A 21,939-nucleotide genomic window follows, 5' to 3' on the forward strand; every position below is an offset into this window, starting at 1 on the left:
ATTTAGCATAGTGCAGTCAAATACATTTTATAAAAAGCCTTATGAGTTCAAGCCATTGCAGTTGCAAACAATGTTTTCCCTTAGTGTGTCACTAGGGTCAAAGCAGTACATATTAAACACTAAATACAACAAAATGTTTATTCTGGAACTAGGTTCCAGAGAAATAAAGACAGAAGTTTAAAAATGTTGCCAGATGCTGTCAAATCTGTACAGTCTAAAATGACATGAAAGACATTGTTTCCATCACTCTCCTGGAATATGTAATAAAAGTTAACAGATGATCATGTAAAGCTATGGCATCAGTTCAATGCAATATTTCTAAAACCACACCACCACTTCTTGCAGACACACAGAAATCTTCATAACTTTTGCTTGACCAGTGAGACTTCAGTGCAAGAATGTCTGTGGGAAGCAATTTTACACATGGTAAATTAATATCAGATTTAATTCTGGGTACAAAGCACAGACAAAACATTCTGAAACCTTTCTATTTATCCCCCGAGTTCTATGATGGAATGAGCTCTGAAAACAATGGTTTCAAGGTGTTTGTGCTGCAACAAATTGGTTGCGGTGCTTTGACAGTTTCTTAATTTTAGCAACCATACCTTTATTGATCCTGGGGGGGGAAATTACGGTCTAGTTCTGAAGTGACAGTCATCCTATGATGGATATTCAATAAACTATTTGAAGTAAGTTCAGGAGACATTTAAAATGGCAAATACTATGTTTTACAAATAATCATACATGGGAAAAAAGAAAAGGAGTACTTGTGGCACCTTAGAGACTAACCAATTTATTTGAGCATAAGCTTTCGTGGGCTACAGCTCACCTCATCGGATGCATACTGTGGAAAGTACAGAAGATCTTTTTATACATACAAACCATGAAAAAATGGGTGTTTACCACTACAAAAGGTTTTCTCTCCCCCCACCCCACTCTCCTGCTGGTAATAGCTTATCTAAAGTGATCACTCTCCTTACAATGTGTATGATAATCAAATTGGGCCATTTGTGCTGGAAATGGCCCAACTTGATTATCATACACATTGTAAGGAGAGTGATCACTTTAGATAAGCTATCACCAGCAGGAGAGTGGGGTGGGAGGAGGTATTTTTTCATGCTTTGTGTGTATATAAAAAGATCTTCTACACTTTCCACAGTATGCATCTGATGAAGTGAGCTGTAGCTCACGAAAGCTTATGCTCAAATACATTGGTTAGTCTCTAAAGTGCCACAAGTCCTCCTTTCCTTTTTGCGAATACAGACTAACACACTGTTACTCTGAAACCATACATGGGAAGACAGCCTAGCACCTTACAGTCAAACTCAGCTTACCTTTTCTAGCAAGTAGTTATTGATATGTCCACCTATCGGGTCTCCTTTGAAATCAAAGTTGATATCCATGTATTTTCCAAATCTGCTGGAGTTGTCATTACGGTTGGTTTTGGCATTGCCGAAGGCCTCTAACACACAGTTGGATTTCAACAACATGTTCTTCACTCTAGTACAGATAAGCAGAAAAGGCAAGAGAACAGCACAAGTGTAGGTAGTGTGTTCCCAGATACCTAGTGCAATCTTTTTCCAGACATAAATCATGCTTTTCAGAGGGCTATAGTAACAGCAGGGTTATATTCTACAAGAAAATTCATTGTGTCCTGATTCATAGATTCCCAGGGAGCACTGTGATCATCTTGTCTGACCTCCCGTATAACACAGGCAGAAAACTTTTCCAAAATAATTCTTAAAGCAGATCTTTACAAAAAAAGATCCAATCTTGATTAAAAATTATCAAGGACGGAGAACAGACCAGGACCCTTGGTAAATTTTTTCCAATGGTTAATTACTTGCACCGTTAACAATTTACATCTTATTTCCACTCTGAATTTACCTAGCTTCAACTTCCAGCCACTGGATCTTCTTATACCTCTCTCTGATAGATTGAATAGCCCATTATTAAATATTTGTTCCCTAGGTAGATACTTACACACTGTAATCAAGTTGCCCCTTAGCCTTCTCTTTGTTAAGCTAAATAAATTCAAAGAATCATAGAATAGAATATTAGGGTTGGAAGAGACCTCAGGAGGTCATCTACTCCAATCCCCTGCTCAAAGCACAACCAACACCAACTAAATCATCCCAGCCAAGGCTGTGTCAAGCCAGGCCTTAAAAAGCCCTAAGGATGGAGATTCCACCACCTCCCTAAGTAACGCATTCCAGTGCTTCACCACCCTCCCAGTGAAACAGTGTTTTCTAATATCCAACCTAGAACTCCCCCACTGCAACTTGATACCATTGCTTCTTGTTCTGTCATCTGCCACCACTGAGAACAGCCTAGCTCCATCCTCCTTGGAACCCCCCTTCAGGTAGTTGAAGGCTGCTATCAAATCCCCCCTCACTCTTCTCTTCTACAGACTAAATAACCCCAGTTCCCTTAGCCTATTCTCGTAAGTCATGTGTCCCAGCCCCCTAATCGTTTTCGTTGTCCTCCGCTGGACTCTCTCCAGTTTGTCCACATCCCTTCTGTAGTGGGGGGACAAAAACTGGACACAATACTCCAGGTGTGGCCTCACCAGTGCCGAATAGAGGGGAATAATCACTTCCCTTGATCTGCTGGCAATGCTCCTACTAATACAGCCCAATATGCCGTTAGCCTTCTTGGCAACAAACGCACACTCCTGAGTCATATCCACCTTCTCGTCCACTGTAATCCCCAGGTCCTTTTCTGTAGAACTGCCTCTTAGCCAGTTGGTCCTCAACCTGTAGTGGTGCATGGAATTCTTCCTTACTAAGTGCAGGACTCTGCACTTGTCCTTGATGAACCTCGTCGGATTTCTTTTGGCCCAATCCTCCAATTTCTCTGGACCCTATTCATACTCTCCAGCGTATCTACCTCTTCCCCCAGCTTCGTGTCATCTGCAAACTTGCTGAGGGTGCAATCCATCCCATCATCCAGATCATTAATAAAGATGTTGAACAAAATCGGCCCCAGGACCAACCCCTGGGGCACTCCGCTTGATAGCGGCTGCCAACTAGACATCGAACCATTGATCACTAACCTTTGAGCCTGACAATCTAGCCAGCTTTCTATCCACCTTATAGTCCATTCATCCAATCCATACTTTTTTAACTTGCTGGCAAGAATACCGTGGAAGACCATATCAAAAGCTTTGCTAAAGTCAAACTATATCCACAGCTTTCCCCATATCCACAGAGCCAGTTATCTCATCATAGAAGACAATCAGGTTGGTCAGGCATGACTTGCCGTTGATGAACCCATGTGGACTGTTCCTGATCACCTTCTTCTCCTCCACATGCTTCAAAATGGATTCCCTGAGGACCTGCTCCATGATTTTGCTGGGGACTGAAGTGAGGCTGTAGTTCCCTGGGTTCTCTTTCTTCCCTTTTTAAAATATGGGCACTATATTTGCCTTTTTCCAATCATCCAGGACCTCCCCCAATCACCACAAATTTTCAAAGATAATGGCCAATGGCTCTGCAATCACATCAGCCAACTCCCTCAGCATCCTTGGATGCATTAGAGCTGGACCCATGGACTTGTGCATGGCCAGCTTTTCTAAACAGTCCTTAACCTGTTCTTTCACCACTGAGGGCTGATCACCTCCTCCCCATGCTGTGTTGCCCAGTGCAGCAGCCTGGGAGCTGACCTTGTCTGGGAAGACTGAGGCAAAGAAAAGCATTGAGTACTCCAGTTTTTTCCACATCATCTGCCACTTTGTTACCTCCGCGTTCAGTAAGGGTCCCACACTTTCCCTGAACAACTTCTTTTTGCTAGCATACCTGTAGAAATCCTTCTTGTCACCCTTCACATACTTTGCTAGCTGCAACTCCAATTGTGCCTTGGACTGCCTGATTACACCCCTGCATGCTCTAGCAATATTTTTCTAGTCATCTATCCAAATTTCTACTTCTTGTAAGCTTCCTTTTTTAGTTTAAGCTTACCAAAGATTTCACCGTTAAGCCAAGCTGGTCGCCTGCCATATTTGCTATTCTTTCTGCACTTTGGGATGGTTTGTTCCTGAGCCCTCAATAAGGCTTCTTTAAAATACAGCCAGTTGTATTTTACAAAGAGCTCAATGTATCTCTGTAAGGCAGGTTTTCTAACCCCTCGGTCATTCTTGTAGCTCTTCTCTGAACCCTCTCCAATTTTTCCAACATCCTTGAATTGTGGACACCAGAACTGAACACAGTATTCCAGCAGTGGTCACATCAGCACCCAGTAAAATAACCTCTCCACTCCTACTTGAGATTTCCATATTTATGCATCCCAGGACTGTTATCTGTTTTGGCCACAGCATTACACTGGGATCTCATGTTCAGTTGATTATCCAGTATGACCCCGAAATCTTTTCCAGAGTCATTGCTTACCAGGGTAGAGTTCCCCATCCTGTAAGTATGGCCCAAATTCTTTGATCCTAGATGTATAAATTTAAATTTAGCTGAATTCAAACACATTGTAATACATAACTTATTCCCTGTAACCAGGAATCTACTTTAGACAGATAACATGCATAGGTGGTACACTGGAAAATCAGCTGGGAACTTTTGCTAACAATCCCTAGACATGAATGGGGAGCTGGAGAGTGAGCATTTTCATTGGAAAAGCTTTGGTTGTAGAATTTACTTTCTTGGTTAGTCTGTCTAAATTTGAGTCTGCACCCCTGAAATACTCATCTAGTTTCTCTCTCAGTTTCTTGCACGGTGGGCAAGTTGTTCGAGAGTTAGTTCCAAGGTGGGAGTTTAATTTTCTTTGTCAGTATGCCATGTTCATTTATTTAAAGACTTTTATACTTTTACTCAGTATGCCTGATAGGCATGAACATGAAATGCTGGACTAAAATTAGAGTGTATTGCTTCTGTTCAACATCCCATTTGTCATGAATTGAATGTACAAGTACATTTAGTTCCATGAAGTGTGTCTGATACCTCAGCAGAAACTTAATTTCAGGGCATTGTTTACAATTTAGAAGTGCAAAGGCTTGAGTTATACTCCCAACACTTCTAGCCAATTATCTGTTAGCAATTTATCTACATTTCAAAATTTTCCCTAAGTCCAAAACTTTACCTGCAGGAAAGGATGAATTGATATGAAAACTTCATGCAATTATAAAGTAGAAGAAAAGAAGACAGGTATATCAAGAGTGCCCAGTATCATGGTATCAGGATACAAAACTATTTTTCCCCCCATAAGTTTCTGTAAAGCCCTTACCTTTCAACCTCTGCTCTCTGACTGGGATTGGTGATGGCTGCTATGTACTGCATAATGTATTTACTGGCCTCAGTTTTCCCAGCCCCACTCTCACCTGAAGACACAAACAGCAAAGTAGTACCATAAGCAAAGAAGAGATTTAAAAAAAATCAAGATACTGTAAGTCATTGATCATTGCAATCATGTCATTCTGCTTTGATGGCTTCTCTACTTTTTCTTATTTATTTGAGATATGAGGTGTTTTTGATACCAATGTAACCTTGCCTGACTGCCATTACTATGCTAACTTAAAACCAGTAACGAATAAAAGATTTCACAGGTTTGTAAGGCCAAGCAGGCAGAGGATCAGAAGGGATATTGTTAGAGGGAAAAGGTTGGCATGCAGTGGCTTGCTGGCAGCAATGCTGTGAACTGTAATACAAGAGACTACTGTTCAGCAGCTATCTTGGGTCTCTTGCTCCGCAGGCTGCTAGAGCATAGGGATACCATGGAAACTACGTGCCAGGATCTGAATGGCAATAGTTCCCTCTATGAGCATCTCCCCCACTGTTTAGAGTCATGGCAAGCAATTAGCTTTGGCCATCAAAACAGAAGACAAAACACTAACCAAAGTCATCTAATGTGGAAGGGAGTCCTCAAAGAAAGGACAGGACTGAATGCTACAGGCTTTTTCCGGAAACCATTCTTCAACCAGACTGCGGGTGTTATAAGGAAGGGACTCACATTCAAGTTATCACCACACAACAACATTACTCCTGGGGGAATTCTGCGGCACTGTGCATGTGCAAAATTCATAGATTACTTTGCTTCCCCTGCATCCGGACCCTCACACCTGCATCCAGATCAGCTCCGCTGAGACCCCCCACACACAAATCCCCCCTGTGGAGCCCTAAACACCTTAACCTGAACCCCCTTGCAGAGTACATTGCCCCTGCACTCAGAACCCTCCCAACAAGCTCCTGTGCATCCAGATCTCTCCTGCACTCGGACCCCACACTGAGCCGCTCACATCCAGATTGCTCCAGACAGAACTCTCTCACCCCACACACGGATTCCCCCCACACTAAGCCCCTCCACACTTGGATCCTGCCAGGCTGAGCCTGTCTGCCCACACCTGGTGTGCATGTGGGAGAGGGTCAGGGTCCTGGGGTGTTTCTGGGACAGACCCAGCCCTTGGGCTGTATCAGGGTCTGGTGCAGCCTCACCCCACCTCCAGGCAGCCAGTGGCCTGTGCTCCCCACTGCCATGCCAGAACCTCTACATATATTCATTGACAAATAAAATTTGCAGAATTTTAAAATAGTGTGTGCAGAATTTTTCTTTTCGGCACAGAACTTTTAATTTTTTGGAGCAGAATTCCCTCATGGAGTATAATATGGATCAATAATTAGTTTAATCTACAAGTTCTTGAATTAGACAATTGTATTTGAATGATATAGATGCAGGCTCATACGCAAATTAAAGTTTTGAACATAGTGAAATTCTCCCTTTAGCAAATGTAACATTAGACAAATTGTTCTGCTTCCTTCCTTGAGTTTCACAAGGAGGGTCAACTAGTCCTCAGGTAGTGAGGAGAGGCTTTTCCACCTTACCTGATATTACAATGCAGGTATCTTTTGATCGTCTCTTCATGGCCTTGTAAGCAGCGTCAGCAATTGCAAAGAGATGAGGGGGCCTCTCATATAACTCCCGTCCTTTGTACTGCTCAATCATGTCACGACCATAAATGTTCAAGTTTTTGTAAGGGTTCACAGAAACCACCACTTCACCAATAAATGTGTAGATCCGTCCCTTATCAAACCTGCCCAGGGAGAGCCGAAGGGGAAGGTTAGTCAAATGTAATAAATCAGAATTTGTATTCTGCATCCAAGTTGTCCATTTGATTATACCAGTCATTGGATACAAATATTTTTCACTTTTTTACAATATAATAAAATACTACTAAGGAAAAGCTTTCTATTCAGCATACGTGGTACATCAACGTGTCATTTTAGGTATTCAGGTAACAGGACTATGAATCAAGACTGATTCTGAATCAAACGCTACTTACAGAAATTACCACTACTGGTGTTTCACCTGAAAAATGTTAGATACAGATTTGCCTGCTGAGTATTACTGCAAAACTTTATGACAAGGTAGGTGAGGCAATATCTTTCATTGGACCCACTTCTGTTAGTGAAATGGACAAGCTTTCAAACGTAATAGGTGACCTGAAGAAGAGTTCTGTGAAGCTCAAAAGCTAGTCCCTTCCGCCAACAGAAGTGGGTCCAAAAAAAGATATTACTTAACCTACCTTATCTCTCTCATATTCTGGGACCAACATGGTTACAGCAATACTGCAAACATAAGCTTAGGACCACAGATTACACTACAATGCATCCAATGAAGTGAGCTGTAGCTCACAAAAGCTTATGCTCAAATAAATTTGTTAGTCTCTAAGGTGCCGTAAGTACTCCTTTTCTTTTTGCAAATACAGACTAACACAGCTGCTACTCTGAAACCAAAGATTACACTTTGTTCCACATACATACCCAACCAGCCTTTCAACATGCATTTCAGATATTTCTATTACAGTTCGTGATCTACAAAGGCACAGAATTTGCTGTAGACATTATTTTACTCAGGCTGGAGTAAATTTTAAATCACTGCTTGAATTCAATAGAGCAAAGGTGTATAAAAAACACTGGAGTTTCTAATCCACCTGCCTAAATAAACCAGATATATAGAAGGAGAGGTTTGCTTTCAGATGTTAAGTCCAGAGGATCTTAGACACTGCATGGCCCAGGAAGATGCACAGAAATCTGGGAGCCAGAACTAGAGCTCTGGAGACATTTACGGGGGGAAAGTTGTAAGACAGTGAATTAACCTACAATTCAGGGGGGAAAAATCCAACTTTCAACCCTAATGATTGTTTCCATTCAAAAGGAGCTCTTCACAGTAAGGAGCCCAGAGTGGAACTACAGCCCCAATGTTTAAGTGAAGTTTGAAAACTATCAAGTCCCAAACGAGTATACAAAAGGAGATAGCTACGACTAATATTAACCAATCAACCCTCAGCGGCACCAGTCCTCCTTGTGGAGAGATGAATAAAAGTAATCTGGAGTTTCTACACAGCCATTTTTAAGAAGGGGGTCTCAACCTTTTTCTTTCTGAGCCCCCCCAAACACGCTCTAACAACTCCATGGCCCACCTGTGTCACAACAACTGGTTTTCCACTTATAAAAGGGGTAGAAAGCAGGGCAATTGTGCCTGGGGTCCATGCCATAGGGGCCCCTGCAAAGCTACATTGCTCAGGCTTCAGCTGTAGCCCTGGGTGGCAGGGGTCAGAGCCCCAGACTGCAGCCCCGTGCAGTGGGGCTTTGGCTTTCTGCCCTGGCCCCAGAAAGTCTAATGCTGGCTGCTTGGAGGACCCCCTGAAACCTGCCCCCGGCCCCTGGTGGAGAACCACTGCATTGTGTAGCAGTATGCAATTTGTGTTATGACTAACATTAGATGGCATCATAACACTTTTATAAAAAGCAAAGCAAGAGATTTCAGGATTGTCCATTAACTAAAGCACAGCTCTGAGATTTCTCTCTTAAAATGCATTGTCATATCTTTACCACAAAGCAGCAATCTGACTATTTTTCCACTGCTTATGAATGGAATATAGTAGCTATTACAGTGCACACACTGCATCAGTCCTTGAGCTGGAGTCTTGGTGGGTTTACAGTCTTCAGTTTTGCTGCACATCCATTAAAGTATGTGATTCAGCAGATCGGTTTCTAAAAAGCTCAGCTTGCATCACTAAATGTATGGTCCTGGTCATGCCAGGACAACTGAGTTAGAATCACAGAATCATAGAACATCAGGGTTGGAAGGGACCTCAGGAGGTCATTAGTCCAACCCCCTGCTCAAAGCAGGACTAATCCCCCACTAAATCAACCCAGCCAGGGCTTTGTCAAGCCTGACCTTAAAAACCTCAAACGAACGAGATTCCACCACCTCCCTACGTAACCCATTCCAGTGCTTCACCACCCTCCTAGTGAAATAGTTTTTCCTAATATCCACCCTAGACCTCCCCCACTGCAACTTGAGACCATTACTCCTCGTTCTGTCATCTGCTACCACGGAGAACAGTCTAGATCCATCCTCTTTGGAACCCCGATCAGGTAGTTGAAAGCAGCTATCAAATGCCCCCTCACTCTTCTCTTCTGCAGATTAAATAATCCCACTTCCCTCAGCCTCTCCCCATAAGTCATGTGCTCCAGCCCCCTAATCATTTTTGTTGCCCTCCGCTGGACACTCTGCAATTTTTCCACATCCTTCCTGTAGTACAGAGCCCAAAACTGGACACAGTACTCCAGATGAGGCCTCACCAATGTCAAATAGAGGGGAATGATCACGTCCCTCGATCTGCTGGCAATGCTCCCACTTATACAGCCCAAAATGCCGTCAGCCTTCTTGGCAACAAGGGCACACTGTTGACGCATATCCAGCTTCTGGTCCACTGTAACCCCTAGGTCCTTTTCTGCAGAACTGCTGCCTAGCCGTTCGTGTGTAGTAGTGCATGAGATTCTTCCATCGTAAGTGCAGGACTCTGCATTTGTCCTTGTTGAACCTCATCAGATTTCTTTTAGCCCAATCCTCTAATTTGTCTAGGTCCCTCTGTATCCTATCCCTACCCTCCACATATCTACCACTCCTCCCAGTTTAGTGTCATCTGCAAACTTGCTGAGGGTGCAGTCCACGCTATCCTCCAGACCATTAATGAAAATATTGAACAAAAACGGCCCCAGGACTGACCCCTGAAGATGGTTGAACATGTTCCCAATCAGTATCCTCCTCATTAGGGAGCTGAAAATCCGAAGGGATGTTTTTCAGCTCATACCTACATTTAATTTTTTTTTCTTTGGTGGGAGAACAGAGAGAACTTTGAAGGCAACTCAAAATTAAGGATTTTCTTGAAAAATGAATACTTTTAAATTAGCAGTAAGACTGAAATATATTGGCTTCCACACAATTATTGTGACAGAAAGAACTGATTACACACAAAAAAGAAACTTGGAGGGCAGCTATGATACTAAACAACAGTTTCAAGTGTGGTATAAAATATAGGGTCCCATCACCAACTCTTAAAATGAGAATTTACCTGCAAAGAACCAAGAAGGAAGCATCGCTTCTCCCCACCCCCCACGGTAATTGTAATCAGACTCAATCCTGGCGGTTTCCAATTCCTAACTGTACTTTGTACAAATACGTGAAGTTTGGAGGGATGATTTTGGGCAGAAACCCAAACTATTTAACACTTTTGAAGCTAATAATTGTCAGCAGGGGTGTTTCAGATTTGTTTTATCAAAACTTACAGTTGAAAAGCAGGCTTCTGAAGCAGATCAGTAGATTTTGTTTAGAAGGGAGACAAAGACATTAAAATGTCAAGGAATGTAACTTAAACTCTCTGTCCAGCTACTGAAAGTTATGAATTATGTAACTTGAAGATGAGGTCAAAGTATTGGGTGTTGTGGAGATAAAAAACTCAGGACGTTGGTCAACAGGGATGGCTCTTTTGCTTTTGAAAAGACTCTGGTAGTTCTTCCCTGAATCTTATGGCTTCCCCTCTCAGAGCATGTGCACACGGGCTAAGTTAAAGAATCTTCTAGCATTTTTTTTTTCATTCAATAGTTCCTTCCATACTTACACAGTCGTGACTTTTTGGAAGCAGGGAATCCATGGGAAGCAGAGTATATTCTCTATTACCCTGCTGATCTTTTCCGGGAGGTATACCAATTGGATCTGTGTCTTTCTAAAGCCATTACTCTGGGATTTTGCAGCAGTTCCTCTCTGTCATCCTCCCTCTCCCAATATAATTTGATTTCCTTCTTCACAGCAGCTGAGGATTTTGTACTTTGACCTGTGTCTACGAAGCCCAGAGGCAGTGGCAGATTAATGCATGGCACCATGGAGCCACAGCTAATTTGGGGGTCCCAGAAGCGCTGGAATCTGTAGAATTACGGAGGGCGATTAGCACCAGAACTGTGGCCCCACCCCTGCTCCTCCTCTTTTCCCTGGGGCCCCACCCCCTGCTCCTTCTTCCCTGCCCCCCCCAGACCCCACCCTATCCCCTCCCCCACAAAGAACGCCACCCAGGGCAGGTGGAGGGCCTGGGCCTCCCCACAGTGGCCCAGGCTCCCTGAGTGGCTCTTAGGGGTCTTGGGGAAGAGAGGAGGAGCAGGACCCTGTGGTGGGTGAGGCCTAAGGCCCACCTTAGCCTCCCCACACTGGGAAGAGGCTGGTACCACTAGCAGGGGCTGCACTTTACAGGAGGGAAGATGATCATCTTATCAGCTTCCCTGCCGCCACCGCTCCACACCTGCCCGAGGCCGGGGGGGGGGAGACATGCAGAGTCACAATGCCCCCTTCCCCCCCCAATTTCTCAGGATGTCTCCGGTGCAGATGCCCAGCAGTGAGGAGACAGCACTCCCCCAGCAGCAGCACTCTCCCTGTGTCCCTGCAGCCCAGGGGAGGAAGGAAGCAGCTGGCGACCAGCTGAACTCCTTCCCCCACCACATGGGGCTGCTTCGTCTTCCCCGCTGTTGGAGTCCCAGTGCTGCTGCCTGCTTTGCATACCACCCCTCGGGGGGAGTCAGGGAGCGGAGGCAGAGGCAATGCATGGGACTCCAGCAGCAGGGAAGGCGAAAAAGCAGCTTCCTATGGCAGAGGAGCAGCTCAGCCAGCAGCCAGTGCCTAGCACAATGGGGTCCTGGTCCACGACTGAGACTCCCAGGGGCTATAATAATACAGACAGCCGCCCTGCTGCTTCCTCCCTCCCCAGGCTGCACAGACAGACACGTTGGGAGCACCGTTGCCAAGGGGAGTGCTGTCTCCTCACTACTAGGTGTCTGCAACAGAAATGTCCTGAAAATTGGGGGGAGGGCACGTGACCCACCAGAACCTCTCATTTGTGTCCCCCACTAGCCACAGCTACATATCACCTCTGACAACGCCCATGTTAAAAAGTGGGCAGGCATGGCCCTCCTAGTTTTAAAACTGCGGGGGCATGCCCCCCACCAATTCTGGGGCCCCTAGGCCCCCTGGGTGTAGGGGGCCCAAATGTTCTTTGTACCCAGGATCCCAATAAATCTTCATCCGCCTCTGCCTAGAGGTATTCTCCATGTGCTCCAGTGAACGGGCAGAAAATCAAAACAGTCAGCTACAAGGGAGCAGCTTGGTACAGGCAGATGACAGCCAAAGATCTACTGATCTGCTTCAGAAGCCTCCCTCTCAGCTGGAAATTTAAACAAATCTGAAACACCCCTGCTGATAAAGCAATTGTCAATTTTTAAATTGTTAACACTGTAATACTTTCTCATAAAACAAATTCACACATTTATTATTTCCCAGGACTGGAAAAGCTCCCAGGGTACTGGATCAGATAGGTAGGGGTGGCACAGGAGGTGGACCTCCCTCAGGGCTCTAACAAGGAAATGCATGTCTCACCATAACAGATTTTACTTTAAGGGTATCTGAATTCATGGACCATGGATGTTTCTGTCCAAAGCTTAAGTTCTTAATACTTGTGTTAAAATTATACTAAGTACTGCACATAGTTGTGTTTAGATGTTCCTAAACTATGAGCTTCCCTTCCGTACCCCTCCTTGTTGATAAAGCTTCTTTTCAGACAACAGTGGAGTACTGCACTGCTGCAGGCCAAGAACAGCTGTGGCTGTTTTTCTAGCTGCATTTCTTTGGTTGGTTTCAGAGGAACAGCCGTGTTAGTCTGTATTCGCAAAAAGAAAAGGAGTACTTGTGGCACCTTAGAGACTAACCAATTTATTTGAGCATGAGCTTTCGTGAGCTACAGCTCACTTCATCAGATGTTTACCGTGGAAACTGCAGCAGACTTTATATACACACAGAAATCATGAAACAATACCTCCTCCCACCCCACTGTCCTGCTGGTAATAGCTTATCTAAAGTGATCAACAGGTGGGCCATTTCCAGCACAAATCCAGGTTTTCTCACCCTCCACCCCCCCACACAAATTCACTCTCCTGCTGGTGCTAGCCCATCCAAAGTGACAACTCTTTACATAATCAAGTTGGGCTATTTCCTGCATAGATCAAGGTTTTCTCACATCCCCCCCACCCCCATACACACACAAACTCACTCTCCTGCTGGTAATACCTCATCTAAACTGACCATTCTCCAGGTTTAAATCCAAGTTAAACCAGAACATCTGGGGGGGGGGGGGGGGGTAGGAAAAAACAAGAGGAAACAGGCTACCTTGCATAATGACTTAGCCACTCCCAGTCTCTATTTAAGCCTAAATTAATAGTATCCAATTTGCAAATGAATTCCAATTCAGCAGTTTCTCGCTGGAGTCTGGATTTGAAGTTTTTTTGTTTTAAGATAGCGACCTTCATGTCTGTGATTGCGTGACCAGAGAGATTGAAGTGTTCTCCGACTGGTTTATGAATGTTATAATTCTTGACATCTGATTTGTGTCCATTTATTCTTTTACGTAGAGACTGTCCAGTTTGACCAATGTACATGGCAGAGGGGCATTGCTGGCACATGATGGCATAGATCACATTGGTGGATGTGCAGGTGAACGAGCCTCTGATAGTGTGGCTGATGTTATTAGGCCCTGTGATGGTGTCCCCTGAATAGATATGTGGGCACAATTGGCAACGGGCTTTGTTGCAAGGATAAGTTCCTGGGTTAGTGGTTCTGTTGTGTGGTATGTGGTTGTTGGTGAGTATTTGCTTCAGGTTGCGGGGCTGTCTGTAGGCAAGGACTGGCCTGTCTCCCAAGACTTGTGAGAGTGTTGGGTCATCCTTTAGGATAGGTTGTAGATCCTTAATAATGCGTTGGAGGGGTTTTAGTTGGGGGCTGAAGGTGACGGCTAGTGGCGTTCTGTTATTTTCTTTGTTAGGCCTGTCCTGTAGTAGGTAACTTCTGGGAACTCTTCTGGCTCTATCAATCTGTTTCTTTACTTCTGCAGGTGGGTATTGTAGTTGTAAGAAAGCTTGACAGAGATCTTGTAGGTGTTTGTCTCTGTCTGAGGGGTTGGAGCAAATGCGGTTGTATCGCAGAGCTTGGCTGTAGACGATGGATCGTGTGGTGTGGTCAGGGTGAAAGCTGGAGGCATGCAGGTAGGAATAGCGGTCAGTAGGTTTACGGTATAGGGTGGTGTTTATGTGGCCATTGTTTATTAGCACTGTAGTGTCCAGGAAGTGGATCTCTTGTGTGGACTGGACCAGGCTGAGGTTGGTGGTGGGATGGAAATTGTTGAAATCATGGTGGAATTCCTCAAGGGCTTCTTTTCCATGGGTCCAGATGATGAAGATGTCATCAATCTAGCGCAAGTAGAGTAGGGGCTTTAGGGGACGAGAGCTGAGGAAGCGTTGTTCTAAATCAGCCATAAAAATGTTGGCATACTGTGGGGCCATGCGGGTACCCATAGCAGTGCCGCTGATCTGAAGGTATACATTGTCCCCAAATGTGAAATAGTTATGGGTAAGGACAAAGTCACAAAGTTCAGCCACCAGGTTAGCCGTGACATTATCGGGGATAGTGTTCTTGACGGCTTGTAGTCCATCTTTGTGTGGAATGTTGGTGTAGAGGGCTTCCACATCCATAGTAGCCAGGATGGTGTTATCAGGAAGATCACCGATGGATTGAAGTTTCTTCAGGAAGTCAGTGGTGTCTCGAAGGTAGCTGGGAGTGCTGGTAGCGTAGGGCCTGAGGAGGGAGTCTACATAGCCAGACAATCCTGCTGTCAGGGTGCCAATGCCTGAGATGATGGGGCGCCCAGGATTTCCAGGTTTATGGATCTTGGGTAGTAGATAGAATATCCCAGGTCGGGGTTCCAGGGGTGCGTCTGTGCGGATTTGATCTTGTGCTTTTTCAGGAAGTTTCTTGAGCAAATGCTGTAGTTGCTTTTGGTAACTCTCAGTGGGATCATAGGGTAATGGCTTGTAGAAACTCGTGTTGGAGAGCTGCCGAGCAGCCTCTTGTTCATATTCCGACCTATTCATGATGACAACAGCACCTCCTTTGTCAGCCTTTTTGATTATGATGTCAGAGTTGTTTCTGAGGCTGTGGATGGCATTGCGTTCCGCATGGCTGAGGTTATGGGGCAAGTGATGCTGCTTTTCCACAATTTCAGCCCGTGCACGTCGGCGGAAGCACTTTGGTTGTGATTCTTCTTGGGTAAAGAAAAATAAGAACTTATGAAAGAGTAAAAAGTAGCCTAATGACTGCAGTCCAAACTGGAAGGTTCAAGCAACATGAGATTCCCTAATCCACTTTACTGCAAGGTTGCACAAAATACAGGTTCCAGATCCATTCAAAACTTTATTACAAAGCTCGCTATGGGAAAGATACTCTGCCAACTGGATGCACGTCAACACGTACATTATCTTAAATAATTCAATGCTGTATGTATAATACAGTAGTGGATTTTTCATTATTAAAAGTCAGCAGAATGGCATTTTTGTGAAGACAAACCACCATCCATACCTGCATATAATGACACTCCCACAGGCATACCTTTTCCTGTAGATTTACATTACTTCCAGTAACAATAAGCTCCATTCTCACCTAAAAGACGTAGCATTTTTCTGTAGAGGTTATGTTTCCTTAAAGATTAACTGCATCTATTATCTGCTTCACTATTTTCTAGGTCTAATATCCTGGGACCAACACAACTACAAGTACACTGCATATTTCCTGGGTTCTCAGTTTGCTACTTTGAGGTTTACGATCCAGTAGCTATTAAGGGAAGTCATAATATTTAACTCTTGTGTAAATATTTTGCATAAGGATCAGGAATGCTGGGTCTGTTTTTTAAATTAAATCTTTATACCATTAAGAATTTGTACAAAGTAACAAAAAGAAAGATAGCAAGTGAATACAAACAGGTAAGCCAGAAAAACAATACCTAAATGGACAGAAACAAAAGTGTAGGAGAGAAGAGTGACAGGGAGGGGGGAGAGAAACCCTATATGCAGGATTCTATTACTACTCAGGATAAACATGCCTCTTCCCCATTTGTTTGACTATTTTGGTTCAAGTTCACCAAAACATTCAATAGTGTCCTTAATACAATGAAGAGAGTCCCGTAAATACCAGACACACAGAGTACATGTAAGGCTATTTTAACAGTCAGTATTCTGTGAGGTCCTTAGTCGGTACTTGAAAGGAAGGAAACTTTACAGGTTAGTGCATGGCAACTTTTTTATAAGTCAAAGTAACTTCCTTTCCCAAAGAACAGTGAAACCCATTACACACCCAAGAGACTAGCTGCACAGAAAGAGGCACTACAGAAATCAGAAAACTGCTGAGGTTCTTGATAATGGACCCACCACCAGAGTGCGCTAATGTTTAGCTCTCAGTAGTTGAAAGCTAGAATTCCTCCCACCTGACAAATGCTACAGTCAAAAATAAAACACTGTTCTTATTGAGGAAATGATGCAACTTCAAACGCACTCAGTACAAACAAAGAAAAAGTTAGCTGGCAAGAGTTGGAACCCATATTTCAAAACATTTGCAGAATACAGGTTGTTAAAGAAAAGCACCCTACCATGCAACCCCCACTCCAAATGTGCCAGTTAAAACAGTAGTTATAAAGGGAATTTATAACACTGCTCCCCTGCACTGAAAGTGAGTTGTCCATTCATGCTTAGCTGGGACCTCAAGTGATAACCTCACTCTGTCAGAGCACAGTTTATAAAATTCAGTTTACTTTCTGAGATAGTTAACATGAAGAATAACATGAACTTACTGATTTTTCAGAACTAGATTGTTTTCTAGCTATTACACAAGAATTAAAATTTTCATTTATCAAAGATACATTTTATTAGCCTCTAAGAAAAGCATTCCAAAATAAAGTCACCTGACCACATCTTAAAAGAACTAGTAGGTATAGACATTACTATCAGTTTCTATTTTGTCTGTGGGAGAAGGCTGTCTGCTGTGGGATCCATTCACTACTTATCTGGGCACTTGTCTGTGGGAGAAGGCTGTCTGCTGTGGGATCCATTCACTACTTATCTGGGCACTGAGTGTCTTATACAATGTTTTGTTTTACACACAAACACACACACACACACACACACTTAAAAGTTAAACTGCTATTCCAAAAGTGCAGGACCCAATGCATCTATTCAATCTTGTCCTTTCCTCCACCACACCAGAGACCACTTCAGAAATAGAACAATTATCACTATATGAAGCTCCTCTTAAACCACCAGTGAAGAGTTAATTTCAGTTTAATTTTAACAGTGCTTAAATGCTTTATACTAAGGTTCCACAAATCCATGGTTTATAAAGGGCTAATAAATTATAGATGTTATAAGCACATCACAGATATGAGTAGTGTGTGTGCTAGAGATTGTTATCAGCTGAGATGGGGTGCACTTGCCCCACACTGGACGAGGAAGGGTTAACCTCACATTGTGGGCTGAGGAAGCCATTCCCACTCAACTCTACTGGGCATGCTCCAAATGCACTAGTATAAAAAGGAGAAGTTCAGCTCAGTTGGGGCTGACTGCTGGTGAAGAAGGATGCAAGTTGCAGGTTCCAGCTGAGGAGCAGCTGAAGCCAAAAGCCATGGGAGCTGGAGACACCGCAACCCAGGCAGATGCCAGGAGGCCCCACAGAGTCCATAGTCACTGGGGACAGCACATACTGGGGAACCTGGAGATGCCCAGACCACAGCAGAGGAAACCATGGTAGGAAGCAGTCCAGGGGAATTAGATAGTTGCCCAGTTAGTGACCCAGAACTTTGAGTCAGAGTGTTTTGGTTGGACCCCCACTGATGCAGTGGCAAGTGCTCTTGCCACTACCAGGGCTCTGGACTGGGGCCTGGTGGAGAGGAAGGGCCTGGGCCCCCTATCTGGGCTGCCAGCACCACTTTTTGTGTGTGGCAGCCCCCTTCCTCGACTGAGGCCACTTGGCCCCTAGGCCTCACTGCCCTGCTGACTAGGACAAATCCACTGACTTTGGCTGCTAGGCCTTACAGCCCTGCTGACTGAAGCAAAGCTATTTACTTTGACCACTAAGCTTTACAGCCCTCCTAACAAGGATGAAGCCATTGACTCTGGCCACTAGGCCTTGCTACCTGGCACAAATACATTGACTTTGGCTAAAGAGGCATAAGCATGGGCTGCTTACACCCTGCCCCTACACCCTAAGGGAGACAGGGTGCACTCACCCCACACTGGATGGGGTCCCACCAAACCTGTCACATAAGCATATCCGTATAACATCTTACAGGTTGTTAAAAAGACTGAGCTGTTGTACTTTCATTTGACTTATTAAAAGATTCATCATTAACCCTTTATCAACAATAAATGGAACATTTAATATTAGTGTGATCAATTTATTTCTCCCTTTTTCCTTATCATCCATATGCATAGGAGGAAAGACAGCCCCTGAGATTAGGGTGCTAGTATGGGACTCAGGAGATCCAGGTCAGTTCCTTGGTCTGCCATAGACTTTCTGCGTGACCTTGGGCTTGGACACAAAGTCTCTGTGCCTCATGTCTCAATCTGTGCAAACGGGATAACAGTACCTTCATACCTCATATGAGGGGATTATGAAAATAAATACATTTAAAAGATTGTGAGATATCTGTCCCCATTATCATGGGGTCTGACTAACCGTAGATACAGATATGCACATTCCAGAGACCGTTACTTTCACCACAGCAATCGGAGTAATCCCCACTAAATATCATACTTAGCTTGTAAAGGGAAAAATGCAAAAAAAAACCCCAAAAAACCCTTTAAAGCATCAGGACCTTGCATTTTAGAAGCATACGCTAACACAGCAGTCATCTTACAGCACACACATGTAGTTTGACAGAAGTTCACTGAAAATAAGGGATTTTCTCTTTGCTGGGACAACTCAAACAAAGCTAGAAAATTTAGTTTTCATACAGAGTTTGAACGCATCAAGTACTCTTAAGTGCTATGTATGGTTAGAGGAAGGATGTCTGTCGATGACTCTTAAAATTATTTTTCAAATACTTAAGCTCAAACTGAATCTGTGCAGTTCAGTGTATTTTTTAAAACACGTTAGCTAAAACATTAAGTTTAAAACTCTACTGTAGATTGGGCAAGCTGTATGTTAACACAGGACAGATTAGGATGTTATCAGTAGAGAAACCTGATTTATTAAACTCCACTTTGACAGTGAAATAGCATATACACACTATTTTTAAAAGTTAGACATGTATAGCTTCCTATCTGGACACAAAATCAGCAACAGATGGTCCCCCCATGCTTTTGAAGAAATTTAACTGGACTGGTTAAATGGCCTTCTCCTGTATACCTCTAAGGTACAAGTGCAATTTTCCATATGCAACTCCAGTCTTCTTTCATCAATATTAAGCACTATTTCAAGGTTTACCTAAAAAAAGTACCTTTGTCTCTCGAACAGGCACAGAGGAATTAAGTTAGTCTTTAAGTTAGTCTTAACAGTAAATTGTTCATAACTCATGATAATGCAAATAATCCCTAAACCAGGAGAATTGAGATTGAAATAAGGAGGGGGAAATGTGTAGCCAATACTTTCTCCTTACTATAGTTAGAAAAAAGAACATCCAGTCAAGTCATTACCACCACCTTTGCTCCTAGAAAAAACAGTCCAAGTCCTGATAGGATTCTTAATATGCCCAGATGTTTTAATTCATGCCATAAATCAATTTCAAATCTAGGTTTTGCTGGTGGACTGTGCTCTAGAAAAACTAAGTCTTCCTTTGCATGGTTCTGAACTGTTTCAGTTAAGTTAAGATGTTGCCAATTTAATAAAATAGGAAATGCCATTCACGGTGCATTCTGCACCACTCCTTTCCTGTACGGGATGGAACAGAAAGGGCAGGGCAAGGAATAAGTAATTCATTCATCAGCAACTTTCACAATGACCTGCTTAGAAACAGGGTAAAGTCTCCTGTGAAGGGCACCCACCAGAAGGCTACAAAGGAGCACAGTAAACGATAACAATGATTCTCATAGGAAATAAACTAAACTGCAGTGTCACAACCTTATCATCATCAATCCAGTCATATTACAGCAAGGACTCCTTTTACAAGGCTGACTCAGTTCTTACACACCACCAACTCTTGATTTATACAGCCGACTTTGCAAGCTATACAAATGTTAAGAAGGTTAGCAGTAGAGAAGAGAAAGTATCAAACTGTTGAGCCTCTTATCTCTAATTACAGTTTTCACACTGGTTGAATAGAAAGTGAAGTTCTGAAACCTATATAGTAATCATCATGGATTACAGACAGATTCCCTTTCAAAGACAGTCAAACTGGAAGTTGAAATGTTTACTGAAGCCCCTTCCTTAAAAATAAGCTACAAACTACTAACCTTGTTGGGGAGGGGAGGGGGGACGGCTAAATCACTAAACATAGGAGACACAGAATACTTTCATTTCTGTTCGCTTCAAAGGGCAGCACGAGCTGTCCCTCCCCAACGTTTAGGCAGCGCTAGAAATCTTTTTGATACAAATTAGGTTTTTTTGTTTTTAACACTTCTTTAGCTATGGATGCTAAGTAGGCACAACACCTGGGCAATAGAAAGTATGAGAGAGGACATGCTGTGTAACTTCCTCAGACTGAGAGAGCCCGCACCACCTGGAAGCTGTGCTACCCACTCCACTACAGAGAAACTCCTGCAGGTTTTGTTCCCTGGGGCAGGGAGACACCTTTACAATTTCCTGTGGTAAAACGGCTTGATGTCTAGTTGGCAGCTGGTATCAAGTGGAGTGCCCCTGGGGCCGGTTTTGTTCAACATCTTTATTCATGATCTGGATGATGGGATGGATTGCACCCTCAGCAAGTTCGCAGATGACACTAACCTGGGGGGAGAGGTAGATACACTGAACGGTACGGATAGGGTCCAGAGACCTAGAAAAATTGGAAGATTAGGCCAAAAGAAATCTGAAGTTCAACAAGGACAAGTGCAGAGTCCTCCTGCATTTAGAACAGAAATATCCCATGCACCGATACAGGCTGGGCACTGACTAGCTAAGAAGCGGTTCTGCAGAAAAGTACCTGGGGATTACAGTGGATAAAAAACTGGATATAAGTCAGCAGCGTACCCTTGTTGCCAAGAAACTTAATGGCATATTGGGCTGTATTAGTAGGAACATTGCCAACAGATCAAGGGAAGTGATTATTCCCCTCTATTCAGCACTGGTGTGGCCACATCTGGACTATTACGTCCAGTTTTGGGGGCCCCAATACAGAAAAGATGTGGACAAATTGGAAAGAGTCCAGCAGAGGGCAATGAAAATGATCAGGGGGCTGAGGCACACAACTTACGAGGAGAAGCTGAGGGAACTGGGCTTGTTTATGTTTAGTCTGCAGAACTGAAGAATGAGGGAGGATTTGATAGCAACCTTCAACTACCTGAAAGGGGGAGGTTCCAAAGACTATGGAGCTCAGCTATTCTCAGTGGTGGCAGATGACAGAACAAGGAGCAATGATCTCAAATTGCAGTGGGGAAGGTCTAGTTGGATATTAGGAAACACTATTTCACTAGGAGGGTGGTAAAGCACTGGAATGGGTTCCCTAGAGAGGTGGTGGAATCTCCATCCTTAGAGGTTTGACAAAGCCCTGGCAGGGATGATTTCGTTGGTGGTGGTCCTGCTTTGATCAGGAGGTTGGACTAGATGGACTAGATGACTTCCTGAGGTCTCTTTGAATCCTAATCTTCT

The 21,939-nt window shown here is 43.7% G+C and overlaps 1 protein-coding gene across 1 annotated transcript in view; it reads right to left on the reverse strand.

Annotated features, from left to right (window-relative positions):
* The window catches only part of MYO1D (myosin ID), a 356,217-nt gene that overhangs the window by 257,171 nt on the left and 77,107 nt on the right, over positions 1 to 21,939 (reverse strand). The window contains exons 2-4 of the mRNA XM_073326164.1: positions 6,819 to 7,027; positions 5,227 to 5,320; positions 1,335 to 1,500 (exon numbers count right to left, since the gene is read on the reverse strand). Of these exons, the coding sequence (XP_073182265.1) occupies positions 1,335 to 1,500; positions 5,227 to 5,320; positions 6,819 to 7,027 (469 nt within the window). The remainder of the gene's footprint in view (positions 1 to 1,334; positions 1,501 to 5,226; positions 5,321 to 6,818; positions 7,028 to 21,939) is intronic.

The sequence above is a fragment of the Lepidochelys kempii genome, chromosome 27 (assembly GCF_965140265.1).
Source record: "Lepidochelys kempii isolate rLepKem1 chromosome 27, rLepKem1.hap2, whole genome shotgun sequence".
In the NCBI taxonomy this organism is placed as follows: domain Eukaryota; kingdom Metazoa; phylum Chordata; order Testudines; family Cheloniidae; genus Lepidochelys; species Lepidochelys kempii.